Genomic DNA, 17,474 nt, shown 5'->3' with positions numbered 1-17,474 from the left:
ATTGCGCTTGAGTAATGCAAATAAGATTTCAATGCTGTCTTGGTCAGCTGTGATATGTAGAAACCCAGAAGCTTGAGTTATTGAGTTATCCTGAGCTTGTTCACACAATATCAATATCTGTGTCTTTGTTAGGCTTGGAGAGCTTGTGTATACTGGTAAAAGTCAATTCTTGAACCTTTCTGTTCCTGTACTGTGAGAACATTATTGGAGTCAGACAGTGAAAGCTAATCAATGTTTCTCTGCCCAGCAAAGGTAATTCTGAGTAAAGCATCAAGTTTAGTTTTGTTATTGGAATCATGTGTCATATTGGAGTTAGGTGGAATTAACATTAGGTTAGGCTTGCTCCCCTCTGCTAAATGCAGTTGCTAATTTGTCATTGGGCAATTAAAATTAGTTTAAAAGAAAACTTGTTTTTATATCATAAACCATTCCACAGCCTTAGGACATGTATTTTGAAGCAAATTAAGTGTACCCATTGGCTGCTAGGTTTCAGATGTTGCAACATGGTGCATGTATTTGAGCCCTCCGATGGATTATACTCCCTTGTGTACTTTTTGTGGGGCGTGGGCAGGGGTACAGCTAACTATAAAATGAATGCACTGCTACAGCTCTCCATATAGAGCAATAGCATGGATGGATGCACGTCAACATGTAGTTCTGTTGGGAGAAGTGCGGAACTTTGGTAACACCTATTCTTTTGTGTGGAGTGCAAAGCCCTTTTTGTTATATGATGGCTGGGTAAGAACTGTCTTGGATCAGACACTACTACTTGTATCTTATTTTAAAAATATATATTGCCCATCAGCATATCCTAACAGACAAGTCTGTTGTGAAAATGGTGCAGTGGATCACCATGTAATGCTGTCAACAATGCAATGTTCCCCTTGCCAAAATTCAACACATGGCAAAGAAAACTTGCAATTTCCATAATACTACACTGGCTCCCCATCCAGTAAACTCTGAACTATCCTGGTGTGCAGTTGGTTCTATGCCCAGCAAGGTCCAACAAGTAGCACGTGGAATTAATTGAGAAGACAACTAGTGGCCAAGACACCAGACAGACTTCCTGTTCTCTGAATTGTACAATAAGATATTGAACCAAAAGCCGCTCGAATCAGGCAATGTCTTTTTTTGAATCTGATACCTCTGACCATGCAGCAACCTTTTTAACATTTCACTGGTGTCTGCCAAGATTATAAGCTGAAATGCTGGAGTTCAGTTGAATCAAGAGGCGGCATGGTGGCACAGTGGTTAGCACTGCTGCCTCAGCACCAGGGACCTGGGTTCAATTCTGGCCTTGGGTCACTGCCTGTGTGGAGTTTGCATGTTCTTCCCATGTCTGCATGGGTTTCCTCCCACAGTCCAAAGATATGTGGGTTAGGTTGATTTTGGCCCTGATAATGCCCTGACACTAGGGTCAGTTTAACAGGGTAAATATGTGGGGTTACAGGAATAGGTCCTGGGTAGGATTGTGGTTGGTGCAGACATGATGGGCCAAATGGCGGCCTCCTGTACTGTAGGAATTCTATAACCACGTTTTTTTTCTTACTACTGTAAAATTGATTTTGAAAATTGCTGAGAGCAATGTAAATTTTTTTTAACTGGAAGTTGGCGTTCAATCTCAAACCTCCCTTTGCATTCTTTGAAGCTGTGTCCTGAAGAGTGTAGAAGCCTGAGCATGAGAAGTCAAAACTTTGTGTTGTGAGCAATGGCTGTTTCTTTCTTGAGGTTCACTGAAACTACCAATTCAGTGGGAGATATGTTTGTTTTTAATGTATTTGCAGTCAATGATCCTGCCTTATTGTGCCTCTTGCATGCTTGGTAAAATATTGTAAGTTTGCCAAGATGCTACCAAGGCTGTAAAGAATTGGACAAACAAGCCAATAATAATTTGGCAGACAGCATTGAGAGAAACGCTTCAGGCCAGACAATCTTGTTTCTGACCAGGTATTGACCTGAAACGTTAACTCTTTTGTCTCCACAGGTGCTGTCTGATCTGCTGAGTGTATTCCAGCACTTTCTTTTTTTTATATATACATTATTAAAACTTGCAATTTTGTTTTGATTCAAGGAATTGCTGTTGCAATGGTTAAGTGCTGTTTTGTGGTTATTGAAAAGGGTGCAGAGCTTTGGAGCTCCAATATTTTGGCCCTAGTATCTTGGCATCTTGCATTAACCCAGTCACTTGATGCTGTCTGGCCTAGATCAATGCTACTGCTGGTCCATGTGGTCAGGGTTAATATGATGTTTAACTTTGCTAATGGGACATGTATTAATACCAAAAGAAAAGGCAAGTGTCTGTACTTCCTCCCCAGTGTTTTCCATTACAAATGTAACATCCTGTGGTGACATTCTGCCTCTCTGTCCTCTGTCGTTTAGAACTACAGTGTTGCCAATGGTAGGACGCTGTGACTTTTTCCATTATAAATGTGGGCATGGGAATTTATAATGGAAACTTGGTCTTGTATTTGATTTTGTGACTGGTTCAATTATCCATTTGGCTTTTAATTCCACTTCACATGGAGAGACATTATCTTGGAAAGCAAGGGAACATTGGTAACTTTTAAAAGATAAGAGTATCAACTGCTATTCTGGGTCATTGAAGCATACAAGACAGGAACAGGAGGAGGCCATTTGAGCCTGCTCCACTATCATCATGATCATGGCTGATCGTCCCAACTCGATAGCCTAATCCTGCCTTCTCCCCATTCGCTCTAAGTGCTATATCTAGCTGCCTCCTGAATACATTCAACGTTTTGGTGTCAACATCTTCCTGTGGTAATGAATTCCACAGGCTCACCACTCTTTGGATGAAAAAATGTCTCCTCATCTTCTTCCTAAATGGCCTACCCTGAATCTTAAGATCCAGAACCCTTGGGATTTCGTGGTTCTGCTTTGAAAGCCTTGGCCACAATGTTGCTGCTCCTTCACTGTGCAAATCACTAAACTCCCTCCCTAATAGCATTGTGGATCTACCTTCACATAGATATTAGTTCAAAAGGCAGCTCGCCACCACCACCTCAGGGGCAATTTGGAATGGGCAATGAATGCTGGCCCAGCCACTGAACACCTACATTCCCTTGAATGAATAAAAGTGTATTTAGCTTGAGGACTGATATGATTCTTTCTAGTTCTGTGTATATTTTGTATGAATTTGCCACAATAGTCATTAGGTCCCCTGGAAATCATGTTCAATATGATGACAAAATAGCAAAGATCTCTCCTTCCTTTTTTGTATCAGGGTACAATAGCATAGTGGTTATACTAGTAGTTCAGTAATTTGAATTCCTTATCCAGAGACAATGAAATTAAATCCCACCGTAGCAATTTGGAAATCTGAATTCCAAAACTAGAAAAAAGTGGACCAAGAAGCTGTCTGATTAGCATAAAAGTGTAACAGATTCACAAATATTCTTTGGAGAATTTTCTTAATTTTCACTAACCCAGGTGCAATATGAACTTCTTAATTTTAAAGGCTTGAATTTGTTTTTAAAGTTGAAGGTATTAAAGGGCTTGTGAAAAATGACACTTGTACAACTACTTTAACAGCCAATATAGTGTGTTAAAATATGTTATCATTCTGCTTGTGCTATTAAATTTGATTAATCACAATGTCCAGGTATCTAATAGTTCACAGGGAAATTAGCTTCAAGTTTAGCAAGTGTTTTAATCTGCTTTTGTAATTCACAGGGGCAAATATTCTGAATATATTTTCATTAAGACATGCGCGAAACATTGCAGCCTTAATAGGCAGTGTCGTTTGAAGATTGCTTTTATTATGTAAACAGGATTTGTATTTTTAAACAAAGTACTAAGCTACCTCCAATTCTAAACCTTTAATATCCCCAAACAAAATATTACCCAGTCAGAACTTGTCAAGTAACAGGACATCTGCATGTCTAGTGCAGGTTTTTCTATCATTAGACCTAAATATTGGCTACTTGCACTATTCAAATACTTGGAAAGGGAAATGTTGGTTTAACATGATCTTTAAAAATCTTTGAAGTGGTGGTTTTGGAATTATTGACTTTTGCCATTAGGCAATTTTCCATCCACTTGAGTTTTTTCCAAGAGCATAATGAAAGTTTATAATATCAACATATTTGCTGTCCAAACCACCTTTTAGCATTTAAACATTTAAAAATTCTGACCCATTTCCATTTTCAAAAATAACTTGCATGTGGAAGGTCATAAAATAATTTGTATATTGCAATATGTGGTTAGTATTTCCAATAGCCATAAAGGCAAGAATAATGTTTGAATGGGATCTTGACAATGAATGTTATATTCCCCATTCTTTCCCTGCTCTTTGCCCAACCATTTTTACACCTGTTTTATGGTTTTGTATGCAGGCATAGCCATATTCTTGAAGTATTTTTTTAAAAACTGCATTTTAACTATTTTGTTACACAATTCCTGGTTCCCTGTTAGGTTTTATCCATAACTTAAAACTTGACTTAATTTGATGTATTGACACATTACCAAATGTGTCTAAAAGCATCTGCTTTCTATTTGTTACCAATAACATTGGGTCTTTGATCCCTTATTGGGATTTGATTTTTTTTGTCTTGTTATCCAATAGGGAGGGAAAATGCCTTCCTTCCCTTGTAAAAGATTGATGGTTGGCATAATTATCGTATAATTTTGATGAACCTTTTTTATAATGTATATGTATAAGTTGGGACTGAAATGTCTTGTGCTACTTTGTAATGTATATTTTTGACTGGAATAGCGCAAGTGTTCACTGGTGCAATTTTGTACTTTTTAAGAATGTTAATGTATAATGCAGTTGACTATCTGTAAGTTACTATTTCACAAATTATTATAATGGAAGTATTTGATGCATAATTTGTATACTTTTTTGTTGCAGTCAGATCAAGAAAATAATTGCACCTTATGTAATGTCCTTCTGGTTTCGGTAAGTAGGCCATCTTTTTATATATGTTTTGAAGCTAAGTGTACTGTATGCTTGTTAGTCTTGCATTTAAAATAAACCTTTCATGTAAAGGTTTGATTTTAAATGGCCCAGTTTGTAAATATCCTGGCCTTGATGATATGGAAGTGATTTACAATTAGAACCTTCATTTTTTTTTCCTCAAACCACCAATTGTTTAAATAAATTGGCCTTTTTCAACTGTTTAGAATCATCATCTTTTGACATTTTCTTATACAAGGTTTAATGTTACTATATTGTATGTACCTTTCAGTGCATTTTTGTGGTTTTTGTCACAAGTTCATTTGCTTCTTGTAAATTTATGCTGTGGAACATCACTATCTTTGTGACAATTGTGTTAAAATGTGGTTTTAAAAAAACTTGCTCCATTCTTTAAGTTACAAAGCCAACACAAATTGGGTGTTGCTTGCTCCAAAAACCAATTCATATCGACTCCAATTTACACGAGAGATATACAAGATACTTGGCAGGAGTGAGTCAACGATCGGGCAGAGGAGGAGGCTAATCCATTGCACTGGGGGTGTACTGACGCTTGCAGTTGTGGTTTGCCTAAGCTAAGGTAAAGGATCAAGGTAGCCAATGTGGTTGAACTTTTGCCTGATACAATTCAAAGCCATCTTGGCCTTTGGGCTAAGGTGAAGCATTAGATCAAGCCCAGAAGGGGGTGCAATGCCTCATCCTGTCAGTTTGGAACTTGTTTGCCCCTCATGTGGGGACTGATTGTACTTGGCTTTGAATTGGCTATGTTGATTAGAATTAAAGCACTAAAAAGTGCCCAAAAAAAACAAGATCCAAGCTGATACAATAAGGCATTGCACCCCCATCTTGGGCTTGATCTTGGCCAAAAGGCCAAGAAGCTTCCTGATCAATAACTATACCCTACCAGATAAAGCAGTGACATAATTTTAGTAGAATTGACCTTCTTAAAATATCAGAAATAGAGCATCAGGTCTGGCTGCTGGATGGCATTGATTTTTCACCTTCATGTTTTGGCTGTGCTTCAATGGATTGCATCTATGTAGCACCTGAAGTTGCCAAGATGTGTCAAAGGAGCATTTTCAGACAAAGAATGACATAGCCATCAAAATGTTTGGTGTTATAATTCTCAAGTTGCTGTGGCAACATGCATTTTTAATGCCTTCGAGCTATGGGTATTAAGATTTAAAGGTTCCATCACATGGCTAACCTGAAATCTCTCCATTTATTGTCTGCCGTTGGCATGTGTTGGATGTATAACGCAAACCCTCTGGCTGCATGATGAATGTACACTGCTTGGCTGAACTTCTGAGGCGGATGGGGACTGTAATCTGGAGCTTCAGGCTCAAGAGGTAGGGACATTACCCACTGTGCCAAAAGACCGCAGATATTGAGACAGGTGACCAAAGGCTTGGTCAAAGAGGTGAGAGATAGAGTTTTAGGCATATGATTGCAGTACTTTAGGGCCAAGTGGCTGAAGGCCAATGATGGAATGATGTTAAACCAAGGCAGAGGAAGAAGCCAGATTTGGAGAAAAATGTGGTTCTCTGAAGTCTGAGGGGATGGTGGAATGGAAGGTGGAGCTGTAGGGGTTACAAAAGTAGAAAAGGGCAAGGTGATAAGATTTGAAAAAAACAGGAAAAGCATTTTAAAATGCAGGCATTGTTGGACCTTGAGCACATGTAGGACCCTGAGCACTATTTGGGATCATGAGTGAATGAGAATTGATACAAGCAGCAGAATTTTGGATCAGCTCAGAATTGTGGGGGAGTCAGTTGACCAGAATGGCATTGGAATAATGAGTCTGCAGGTAACCAAGGAGTGGATGATTTCAGCAGTGCAGAAGTGAAGAGTGTGACATTACGGAGGTGAATCTTCAACAAAGTGCTCTAACTGGAGTTAGGTGGTGAGAAAATGTTATTTTCAATCCTCTATTGGCTTTTCTCCTCCCTGGAATACAATCATCACTGGCAAGGCCAGTATTTGTGGCTCATCCTTAATGACCCTCGAACCAAAGATATAAGCAAAATGCTGCAGATGCTGGAATCTGAAACAAAAACTAGCAAAGGGTCATCCAGACTCAATGCTGGCTCTTTTCTATACACAGATGATTAGGCATTTTTAAGGGCCGTTAAAAGTCAACTATATTGCTGTAGTCACATGTCAGACCAGATGATGGCAGATTTCCTTCCCTAATGGTTGGTTGTGTACCTATCTGGTACACAATTGATGATGGTTGTTGTGGCCATCATTACTGAGACCAGCTTTCAATTCTAAATTTATTAATGGAACTTACATTCCACCAGTTGCCGTGATGAGATTTAACTGTGTCCCCAGAGAATCAGGCTGGACCTCTGGATTACTACTCCAGTGAAGTTCCCCATTTGAATGAGGGACAGGCATATTGTTTGAGATTTAGGATATCTCGATGCAAATTTTCATTTCTGCATACCATAACAGTCAGCCGCCAAGTCATAGAGACACTTGTTTATACTAAATTTTGGCCAAAGAAGTCTGAGGTCTCAAGTTACTCTAAAGCATTGAGGTGTGGTACTGTAGTGCCTAGCTCCTATCAAAGTGTATGCATTATAAAACCACCACAACTGGGGCACATCAAATATATTCCATTTGGGTGTGAAACACATTGGCCCCTTATTGTGCACTCGATGGAATATTATAAAGGGCACTTCCTTTTATTTGCATCAACACACAATTACTTTCATTATTTGAAATGATGCCAAAATGGTGTGGCAAGCTGTTGTGAAGAGTCCATAGAATTCCTACAGTGCGGAAGGAGGTCATTCAGTTCATTGAGCCTGCACTGACGACAGCCCAACTTCGCAACCCCACATATTTACCCCTCGAATCCCCCTGACACGAAGGGTCAATTTAGCATGGTCAATCCATCTAACCTGTGCATCTTTGGATTGTGGGTAGAAACCAGAGCACCCAGCAGAAACCCATGCAGACATGGGGAGAACATGCGAACACTACACACAGTCACCTGAGATCAAAATTGAATCCGGGTCCCTGGTGTTGAGGCAGCTGTGCCGCTGTGCTGTCCATGTTTTATCCATTTTATCACTCTGCAGTGTGTTATGCTAGTTTTTTTAAAGCAGGACTGAGAGCAAAAGCCACTGCCTCACATAAGACATCAACTCCATTCACTGAATGAAAAGTTTGGTTTTTTTAATTTCTTAGCCTGGTCTATGCTGCAGCCTAGTTTTGAGTGAACAAGCTACAAAAACTGTAATTGGAACATGGGCAGTCTTTATCTGTGATATTTATTTTATGGGAATTGAGACACTGAACAAGGCCTTTTCAGCCAATGTGTTCTTCAAATGATGCTGGCTTCCAACTGGAACTAACTGCTTTTACTCCCGTCTCCCTGCAAAATCCACAATTCCTGCGTTGCATTCAATAGAATCTGCAAGTATTTAAGAAAATCCAAACTTGACTAATTTCATATTTTCCATTCTGTCTGCAGGATTTTTGGTATCGTTCTTATTATTGTTGATGTTGTTCTTGTAATCGTGGACTTGTCGACAGCAAATAAAAGTAAGCCTTTTAGGCATGGAATTGTAGGAGTTTCATTGGCTATTTCCTTCTTCTTTGCTATTGATGTTCTTCTTCGGATCTTTGTCGAAGGGTAAGAGCTTGGTATTTTTCATTGAGATTTGTAATTTTAATGTGTCATCTTGCTGTGCCCAAATGTTGAGAAACCGGCATCTTGTTACCATTGCAAATAAATCTCAGCTCCTCAGTGCTATTGAACTAAATCCATTTCCAAAAGATTACATGCCTAACTTTTTTTTACATGAAGCTATTGCATCTTCAATCCAATCCAGAATTCAGTATTTCCATACTGATGAAAATATCATTAAGGTTCTGCATATTTTTTATGTACCATTATTGATGATCCCTTTACAAAAGGAATGTAATGCTGGATGACGTTGACATGGGATCATGGAAAAATTGATTTTTCCAGAGTTTAAAGTTTATTTATTGTCACAAGTAGGCTCACATTAACACTACAATGAAGTTGCTGTGAAAATCCCCTAATTGCCACACTCTGGTGCCTGTTCAGGTACACTGAGGGAGACTTTAGCATGGCAGTGCACCTAACCGGCACACCTTTCAGGCTGTGGGAGGAAACTGGAGCACCCGAAGGAAACCCACACAGACATGCGGAGAATGTGCAGACTCTGAACAGACAGTGACCCAAGCGGGGAGTTGAACCTAGGCCCCTGTCACCTGAGACAGAAGTGTCACTGTGCCACCCCAATTGGGTGACGTGAAAGTTAGTTCCCACTGAACTGTAGCCCAAGTCCTTTTTGGAATCTATATTTTGAAGCAGTTGCACACTAATTTTCATTGAAGGTATGTCTGACAGTCAGACTAAGAGTGAGATGGAGAGCTACTGACAAGTGACCAAACGCTCAAATCATTGAAGGCTGAACAAAGGTGTTTAGCAAAGCAATCTCTCCATCTCCATTTGGTCCCCACAGTGCATTGGAGTGGCAGCTGCAGTGTTCTTTAATGAACTAAAGATGAAGTAAGAAATCTCTCAACACCAGGTTAAAGTTCAACAGGTTTATTTGGAATCGAGCTTTTAGAGAACTCACCTGTTGAAGGGGCAGCACTCTGAAAGCTCATGATTCCAAATAAACCTGTTGAACTTTGATCTGGTGTTGTGAGACTTCTTATTGTGCCCACCCCAGTCCAAAACCGGCATCTCCACATCAGAAAGGTGGAGTGAAGTGGCAGTTCTTGGCAAGGGATGAAAATAGCATTGCTCTTGTGCAGTCATAGTGAATAAAGGGTGGCATACTTTAAGCATATTCTCTCTCTGCATGTAGTATATTAATCATTCTTTGATTTTGTTTAACTTTTCACGGTTGCAACATCTTTTTTTCTCAAACACTTGGAACGAGTTTTAAAAAGAAAACCATTGTCCTGGAGTTTTGTACTTTTTCTTTCAGAAAATAAATTCAAACTGGTGTGCTAAACCAGCTTCAGATGGATATAGCAAAGGGAAAAAGGAATCCCCATTTTTGTATATTGCAATAAAAACTACTTGTCCATGAAATCTAAAATTTACACATCCACAATTTGAACCATTTGTTTTTTATTCAATCTGTCTACAGGTTCCGTGTATATTTTCGTTCCAAGCTGAACATTTTGGATGCAGTTATTGTGGTTGTTACCCAGGTTATTACGATGGTATATGCCTTTTCTGATTTGAGTGGAGCAACACTCATTCCCAGGTATGATACGCATTGAACCATACAATGTCATTAAAATCAGAATTTTAAAGACTTTTTGTGTGGTTTTTCACGTAGCGTTATTTTTATGGGATATTTCTTTAAATCACCAAAGCTTTGTACAGAAAACATTGATCAAAATGGGAGCTGATTGGATACCATGGGAAATAGTTGAGGCCAAAATGTTGTGATTTCGAGAAGAAATTGGAGAGCTCTTGGGGCTAAAGAGAGATGGGAGACGTCACGATCAGGATATTGAATTTGATGATTAGTCGTGATCAAAGTGAATGACGGAGCGGGCTCAAAGGGATGAATGGCTTACTCCTGCTTCTGTTTAATATGTTTCTAAAGTGTGAATGAATCAACTGAATATATAAATATTTATATCTGTTCTCTTGGGCTTTAGGTTGATGCCACACTCCAAAGATATTAGTACTTAACTATTGCAGATCGATGTTTGAGGGGGGAGGGAAGGAGAGCAAAAGCATTTTTAAGTTTAAGAACCGCTTCTGCGTTGCTTACTAAGTGTGGAACTACCATGCCAGTGTATTTGACACATTCCCAATTCTTCAGCTTTCTGATGAGAAACACTGGGCAGTCAATGAGGTTTAGAAGGACTCAAGAGTCCAAAGTTTCATTGCCAAATTGTGATGTCTTGCTGAAGATCATAGACATGGAGCTAAGATGGACTTCAACCCTTGGCCTTTGCTTTTACACAGTGAAGGAACTAGTATGTTGACAAATGTGGCAGCCATTTTTGTTTACAGCATGATAGTGAGCTGAATCACTGGTTAATTTTATTTTGTACAACTTGGGAGGGATATTAGTAATAATAGTATCTGAAATCTATTTATAAAAAAAAAACTGACCAGTTGAGCATCCGATGTAAAGCAACAGTTCTGACGATGGCATGATTTCCCCCTACTTCGTGCTGGAGTACCATGCTAAATTAGGGGTATACAAGAGCTCATGGCATTGAGGTGTGTGCTATCAACCACCATTTGAGCAAAGGAAATCGATTAATAACAAGTTGACTACATAGATATTGACATGATGAACTACATAGTGAGTGTGCAAAAGAAGAAAATGTTCAAAGCATTTTAATGGGAAAGAAATTGTTCTCGGAATACGTTTCCGAGTAGTTCACCTGCAGTGATTCAAACTGCTGTTCCATGGAGTGGAACACCCCTTTGGGCTTCCTCTTGTCTTTAGTTTCTGATCTCCCTGATTTTAAAATTTGGAAGGAATAATGTTACAGCCAGTTTTTGCTAATTCTTTCACTGGTTTCATAAGTGGAGTTGTAACCCATTTGATGGCCCTAAGACCCTGCTTTTTTTTAAAAGAAAACGGGTCCTCGGTGGGGTTTATGCTCCACTCAAACTACTTTCTAATCCCATCAGTATACCCTTTTGTTTGTCTGTCTTTCTTCCTTCACCTAGATTTCCATTTAAATACATCTGTGCTATTTTCCCCCAACCACTCATGATGGGTAGGTTCTAATACACATGTTTGCGTGGTAAAGTGCATCCTGAATTCCCTATATTCCCTGACAAGCAAAAACATCAGTCTTTTTTGACCAAGAAGTCCCCAGCCTGTTCGATCTTCAATGGGTATAACGCTGTTAGTCTTGTAACATAATCTTTAAAATCATTTTAGTAAATCTCTTTTGTAACTTCTCCAGCACCTCTATCCTTTTCTGTTTTTGTAATCTGGCAATGAGAACTGTATTCCAAATGTGATCTAAACAAGGTTCTATACAAGTTTGGCACAACTTCTTCTGCTTTTCAATTCTGTCTTTCTGGAAATGAATCCCAGTGCTTTGTTTGCATTTTTTTGATGGCCTTAGGAACCAACATCTCTTTTTTTTTTATTTAGTGATTTATGTATCTTTCTCCCAGATTCCTCTACCCCATTCAGACACACATTTCCTGAGGACTGTTGATAGTTGCTGTGTAATTTGGTGACCACAGCTGAGAAGTTAGTATTTGATGATTTGAAGGAACTTAGTCACTTAAAATGTATCTATGCAAGATATTTGAAATCCTTCAATTGTACAGTGTATAAATTTGGATGACGTAGAAAATCTTGTTCTAAACTTCTATGTTTTGTAGAAAAGGACACCTCTTTTTTTTCCTGCTGATGATTCAGATACTCTTATTTCAGAAGAGGAAGTTTAGATTACTGGAAGGATGGATAATTCCACTAATAAACTTTATTTCTTAGGGTGGTGACTGTCTTTCGAGTGCTGCGAGTTGTCATCTTGGTTAGAATTTTCAGGCTTGCCTCACAGAAGAAGCATCTTGAAAAGGCTACCAGAAGAATGGTGAGTTTGTCATTACAAATGCTTCTAAAATAGCAGGAGAGTGCAGTTTGAAGTATTTTTAAAGATTAGTAGTCCCAAACCATTTGCCAATATATAGCTTCCTAACTGGGCTGTCAACAGTGCAAAGATTTAATTACGATATAAATTTGCAAAAACATTTCTTTTAAGTTATAGGTTACGGCACAAAGTGAGCCAATCAATCTGAATCTGTAGGATTGTATTATGAAATGATTTTAAGGTTTTGAGCAAAGATGTATCTTAAGTAAATGGTCAGGAAAATTTAAAAATTTCACTTTTTAAAGCTGAAGAATAAATCCTTGAATAAAGGTTGGAGGCCAAGGCAAAGTCTGCTGTAGGTTCACAAGAATGTTGCCAAGTGACATTTGATATAGGACTGAATATGGATTTATGGAGAGTGAAGGACAGGTATTGAATAGGAAACTAGCAGCCTGACCGATTTTCTAGGTAACTGTAAGCCTGAGGAGGGTTTTAGTAGTCACTGGTAGCCGTAGGCAATGTTATAAAGATGGATGTAGGCAACTTTTATTTTTTTTTTGTTGTAAGAAGTATTGCTTTTTGAACTTGTCCTTTCCATAACATTTGGAAATAGTGTTTGATTTCCTCCTTGGATGACTTTGGGAAGATTAGTCCTTCAATTGGCCTAGTCAACTAAGAAAATGAAATCCTCAGGGCTGCAGTGCAGAAGCCCAGGAAGATGAAATATGACCTTCTGTCTACTGTTCATACAACAAACTGCCTATTGTAGTGTTTAATTGGAGGGTGGAATGTTTGTGTAATTGCGTAATGTTACTTTGACTTTCCACTATAGTCCTGGTTGGTTACAATAAAGTATTGTGTGGACTTAACTGGTTCTGTTGTTGTGCTTGACAGAAATTGTTTTTTTTAAATTGTAATCCTTTATTACTGATGTGAAGTTGAGCACGCTACAATTATTGAAATGAGCAATGTTCCATCTGGTTGGAAGATTTCTTTTGTTAGACTAAAAAGGTTGGATTTTCCGGCTGCATTCTCTCCAAAACCGGAAAATCCTATCTGAGGTCAATGGACCTGTGCATTGTCCACCCCCTACCTGCTATGATTCCCATGGTGGGTGGGATTAGCAAATTCCCCCCAAAATGTTAAACTTTTACATTCTGTCGCAGTATTATTTTATGATAAGGAGCTCCCACTTCTGTCTAAATTCAGAAACCCACTCCTTGTTCATTTGACCTTGGTACTTCCCAAATTTTCCTTACTTTTAAATTAGCCAATTCTCTAATCCAGCTGTCCAGATACAGTACTGAATAAATATCTTTTAATAAAGATGCATTTGTTACATTCAGATTATGTCATGTCTGTGGAACTTCCCTGCCTCTGTGTACTGAATGAAATACTTCTCCAGTGAATCAATTAAATCCTCTGGGGACACTTGTGTCATGGTGGGGTGAGTCCAGAGCTAGGGATCATGGTTTGAGAATAAAGGGTACATCTTTTGGAACTGAAGTGATGAGAAATTTCTTCTGCCAGAGTAGTGAGTGTGTGGAATTCACTCCCATATAATGTAATTGAGGCCAAAATGTCTGATTTTTCAAGAAGAAATTACATATAACACTTGGGGCTCAAGGGCTGTGGGAAAAAGGGGGGAATTGGGATATTGAATTTAATTATCAAAATTAATGTTGGAACAGGGTCAAAGGGCCAAATATCCAATTCCTGCTAGTTTCTATTTTACTGTAGTAAAAACAGACTTGTATCGAGGGAATTGCAGCAAATGTTATTTGCGTTGGCACTTTTAACAAAACTGGTCTTTGGGATGTCTGGTGCATGGGTTTGGGAAGCCAAAAGTGTAGGAAGCAAGCACAAGGTGCACCACAGTACTTTTCACAAGACGAGCTATTTTTCACATCTGGGGTGTGTTGAACCTTATCACAGTACAGACTGGCTTTGGTGATTTTTTTTATTATTATATATAGCCTTGGAGAAAAGATGAGTGAAAGTAACCTTCTATTTCATGGGTTGGAGCAGAGCTTTCTAGGTAGACATATTCAGTTATGGTAACTTTTTCTTTTGCTGTGAATAATCCCTAATCTAGTTGCTTAGTTGCTATAGAATGTGGTTTTGTGGAAAAGGATGTGAAATGAATCTTTGGCTGGAATGTCATGGTGACAGATTGTGTTCTAATAAAATCCAAGTTTCTGCACTAAGGAAATGATTTGGTTTGTTAATCTCCTTTTTAAAGCAAGAATAGATATATTTTTGAACAGTAAGGAATGAAGGGTAATGGTGAGCGAGTGGGTAAGTAGAGCTGAGTCCACAAAAAGATCAGCCACGATCTTATTGAATGGCAGACTGGGCTTGAAGGGCCAGGTGGCCTACTCTTGCTCCTAGTTCTTATGTTCTATGTTCTCTCAGTTGGAGCATCCATTTCCTGAATTTCCTCTTTTTTTAGCTCAATTGCATTTATACTCTTACCTTAAACTGACCTTTCCCTTTTATGGAAATGCAGAAGCCTTGTACATTTCTGTTTGGCACATCCCATGTACACCCAGTTGCCCTAGGGTACATGTGAACTGAACAAGATTAGATTTGCTGAATAGCTTTTTTTTGCTTCATTACATAGATGTTGCTGAAAAGGTTCAGCTGGAATCTAGAGTGAATAGACAGACAAGTAAATGTATCAGGTGTAGGCCCTTCATCAGAGCATCTGTATTTTATTTGGAACTTTTTGCTTTTATGGAGATGAATAGTTCAGGAACAGTGTCTCAAACTGACAACCTCAGGATCAAGGCTACGCTGGGCCAGGCTCAGTTGGGATGGGGTCAAGTGTCACTTTGTGGGAATGAACCAATGCAAGCAGCAAACCTGATCAAGCGTCACACCGTGTCAATGCAACACCAGCTGAATTATCCAGGTGATTTTAAAAAAGAATTTACTCCTAGATTTTGGACATCTCCAGGTTTTGGGCAAATTGAATCTGAGGCGCAGTACCTGTAATGATGTTTAATATAATACTGTACTTGTAGAGGCATTTAATATACTGTACTCAGAACTGACAATCTCTAATTTTAAAATGCAGGTATCTGAAAACAAAAGGCGCTATCAAAAAGATGGATTTGACTTGGATCTTACTTACATTACTGGTTGGTAGATGTCCTGCTGATGAACATTTGCCTTTTGTTTTAAAGAATATCATTTTAGTCCCCACTTTGCAATTGTAGATAAAGGGGAAATAGTAACTTTTCAGGCTTTTGTTAGTTTGAAATCAATTGACATGAGGAGCGTCGTTAAGGAAAATAGTCAGTCTGTTCCCCAGCGTAGCGAAGTCCAGAACTAGAGGGCCCAGGTTTAAGGTGAGAGGGGAAAGATTTCAAAGGGATCTGAAGGAGCAACTTTTTCTCACAGAGCGTGTTGTGTGTGTATATGGAATGAGCTGCCACAGAAGGTGGTAGAAGCAGGTACAATTACAACACTTAAAATACATTTGGACAGGTACAGAGCTGGGAATGGTTTAGAGGGATATGGACCAAATGCAGGCAAATGGGGCTAGTTCAGAGTAGGAAACCTAAAAGGCGTGGACGAGTTGGGCCAAAGGGCCTGTTTCTGTGCTGTATATCTCTGACTCTTAAGAGCAGTCAAGGGATGAATTTCTCCTCTTTGGTTGGGAAGGTCCTAGCCTTCTGCAGTAACATGATTCCAGTTAGTGGTAAATTGGAATTTGTGCTAATTCCTCCAACATCAACATCTCTGGAATGACAATGGCTTAGTGGTATTATCGCTAGACTATTAATCCACAAACTCAGCTGCTATTCTAGGGACCTGGGTTTGAATCCTGCCACAACAGATGATGGAATTCAAATTCAATAATTTGGGCAGCACAGTGGTTAGCATTGCTGCCTCACAGCATCAGGGACCTGGGTTCGATTCCTGGCTTGGTTCATTGGCTGTGTGGACTTTGCACATTCTTCCTGTGTCTGTGTGGGTTTCCTCCCACGGTCCAAAAATGTGCAAGTTAGGTGGATTGGCCATGCTAAGTTGACCCTTACTGTCAGGATGACTAGCTAGGGTAAGTGCATGGGGTTATGGGGATGGGGCCTAGGTAGGCTGAATAGCCACCTCCTGCATTGTAGAGATTCTATGAACGTTAGTTGCTTGGTCCGCTACATAATGGTGATGGGTGTATGAGGACCATTCACCTGTGGTTGTTAATTGTCCTACGTGCTGTTTACAGATCGAGTCATTGCCATGTCATTTCCATCCTCCGGGAAGCAGTCACTCTACAGAAATCCAATTGAGGTAAAGTCTTAAAATGTGACATTTTTTAAAGCAGCTATAAATGCAGTTTTCTAAATTGGGGATACTTAACCATTTAATTTTACTTGGCTGACTCAGCTATTTTGTTTCATCCTGCTTTTCACTTACGATTGTAATCATTTTATCAATTAAATCTTCTAATTGTATTTGGGGTATGAAAGTAGTTTTTTTTTGAAAGATAATGTTTCTGAACCTGATTATAGTGAAATATAATGCTTTAGTGCCTAAATTAAGTTGTTTCTAGGTTCACAAAACTTTGAATGTGTTTTCCGGGTGCCTTGTTGATCTGCTATTCATTTAACTATTTGGAGGAAGGTGATATTTGCACAATATTGAATTTGCTGATTGATAAAGTGGCCACAGAAAACTAATGGGGAGACGAACCAAAATGAGATGGAACCCCTTTCTCAATTAGATTTGGATTAGGAACAGTAACTAGATTTTATCTAGCTGGGCCATACAACAATATTTAAAAGCCAGATGCATACTCAATAAAAAAAATGTTCTTTAAGTGTGCCAGCACTTAATTAGTTAATTATATACCCATATAAAATGAGGTTGGGTCATTTTGAGCCCAGTCACTCACTGTAAAACCTTTCCAGTTTGGCACAATATTAAAAATGTTGCTGATATAACTTGAGGTGGA

General features: G+C 38.9%; 1 protein-coding gene across 4 annotated transcripts in view; it reads left to right on the top strand.

Moving 5' to 3' along the window:
- The window catches only part of tpte (transmembrane phosphatase with tensin homology), a 75,518-nt gene that overhangs the window by 21,243 nt on the left and 36,801 nt on the right, over positions 1-17,474 (top strand). For all 4 annotated transcript variants that reach the window (XM_080197504.1, XM_080197505.1, XM_080197506.1 and 1 more), the window contains 6 exons: positions 4,871-4,918; positions 8,418-8,579; positions 10,078-10,197; positions 12,418-12,517; positions 15,594-15,657; positions 16,746-16,810. In XM_080197504.1, the coding sequence (XP_080053630.1) occupies positions 4,871-4,918; positions 8,418-8,579; positions 10,078-10,197; positions 12,418-12,517; positions 15,594-15,657; positions 16,746-16,810 (559 nt within the window). The remainder of the gene's footprint in view (positions 1-4,870; positions 4,919-8,417; positions 8,580-10,077; positions 10,198-12,417; positions 12,518-15,593; positions 15,658-16,745; positions 16,811-17,474) is intronic.

This window comes from Carcharhinus amblyrhynchos, chromosome 10, assembly GCF_965287045.1.
Source record: "Carcharhinus amblyrhynchos chromosome 10, sCarAmb.v2.hapA, whole genome shotgun sequence".
NCBI lineage: Eukaryota > Metazoa > Chordata > Chondrichthyes > Carcharhiniformes > Carcharhinidae > Carcharhinus > Carcharhinus amblyrhynchos.
This window is presented reverse-complemented; position numbering and strand designations above follow the sequence as displayed.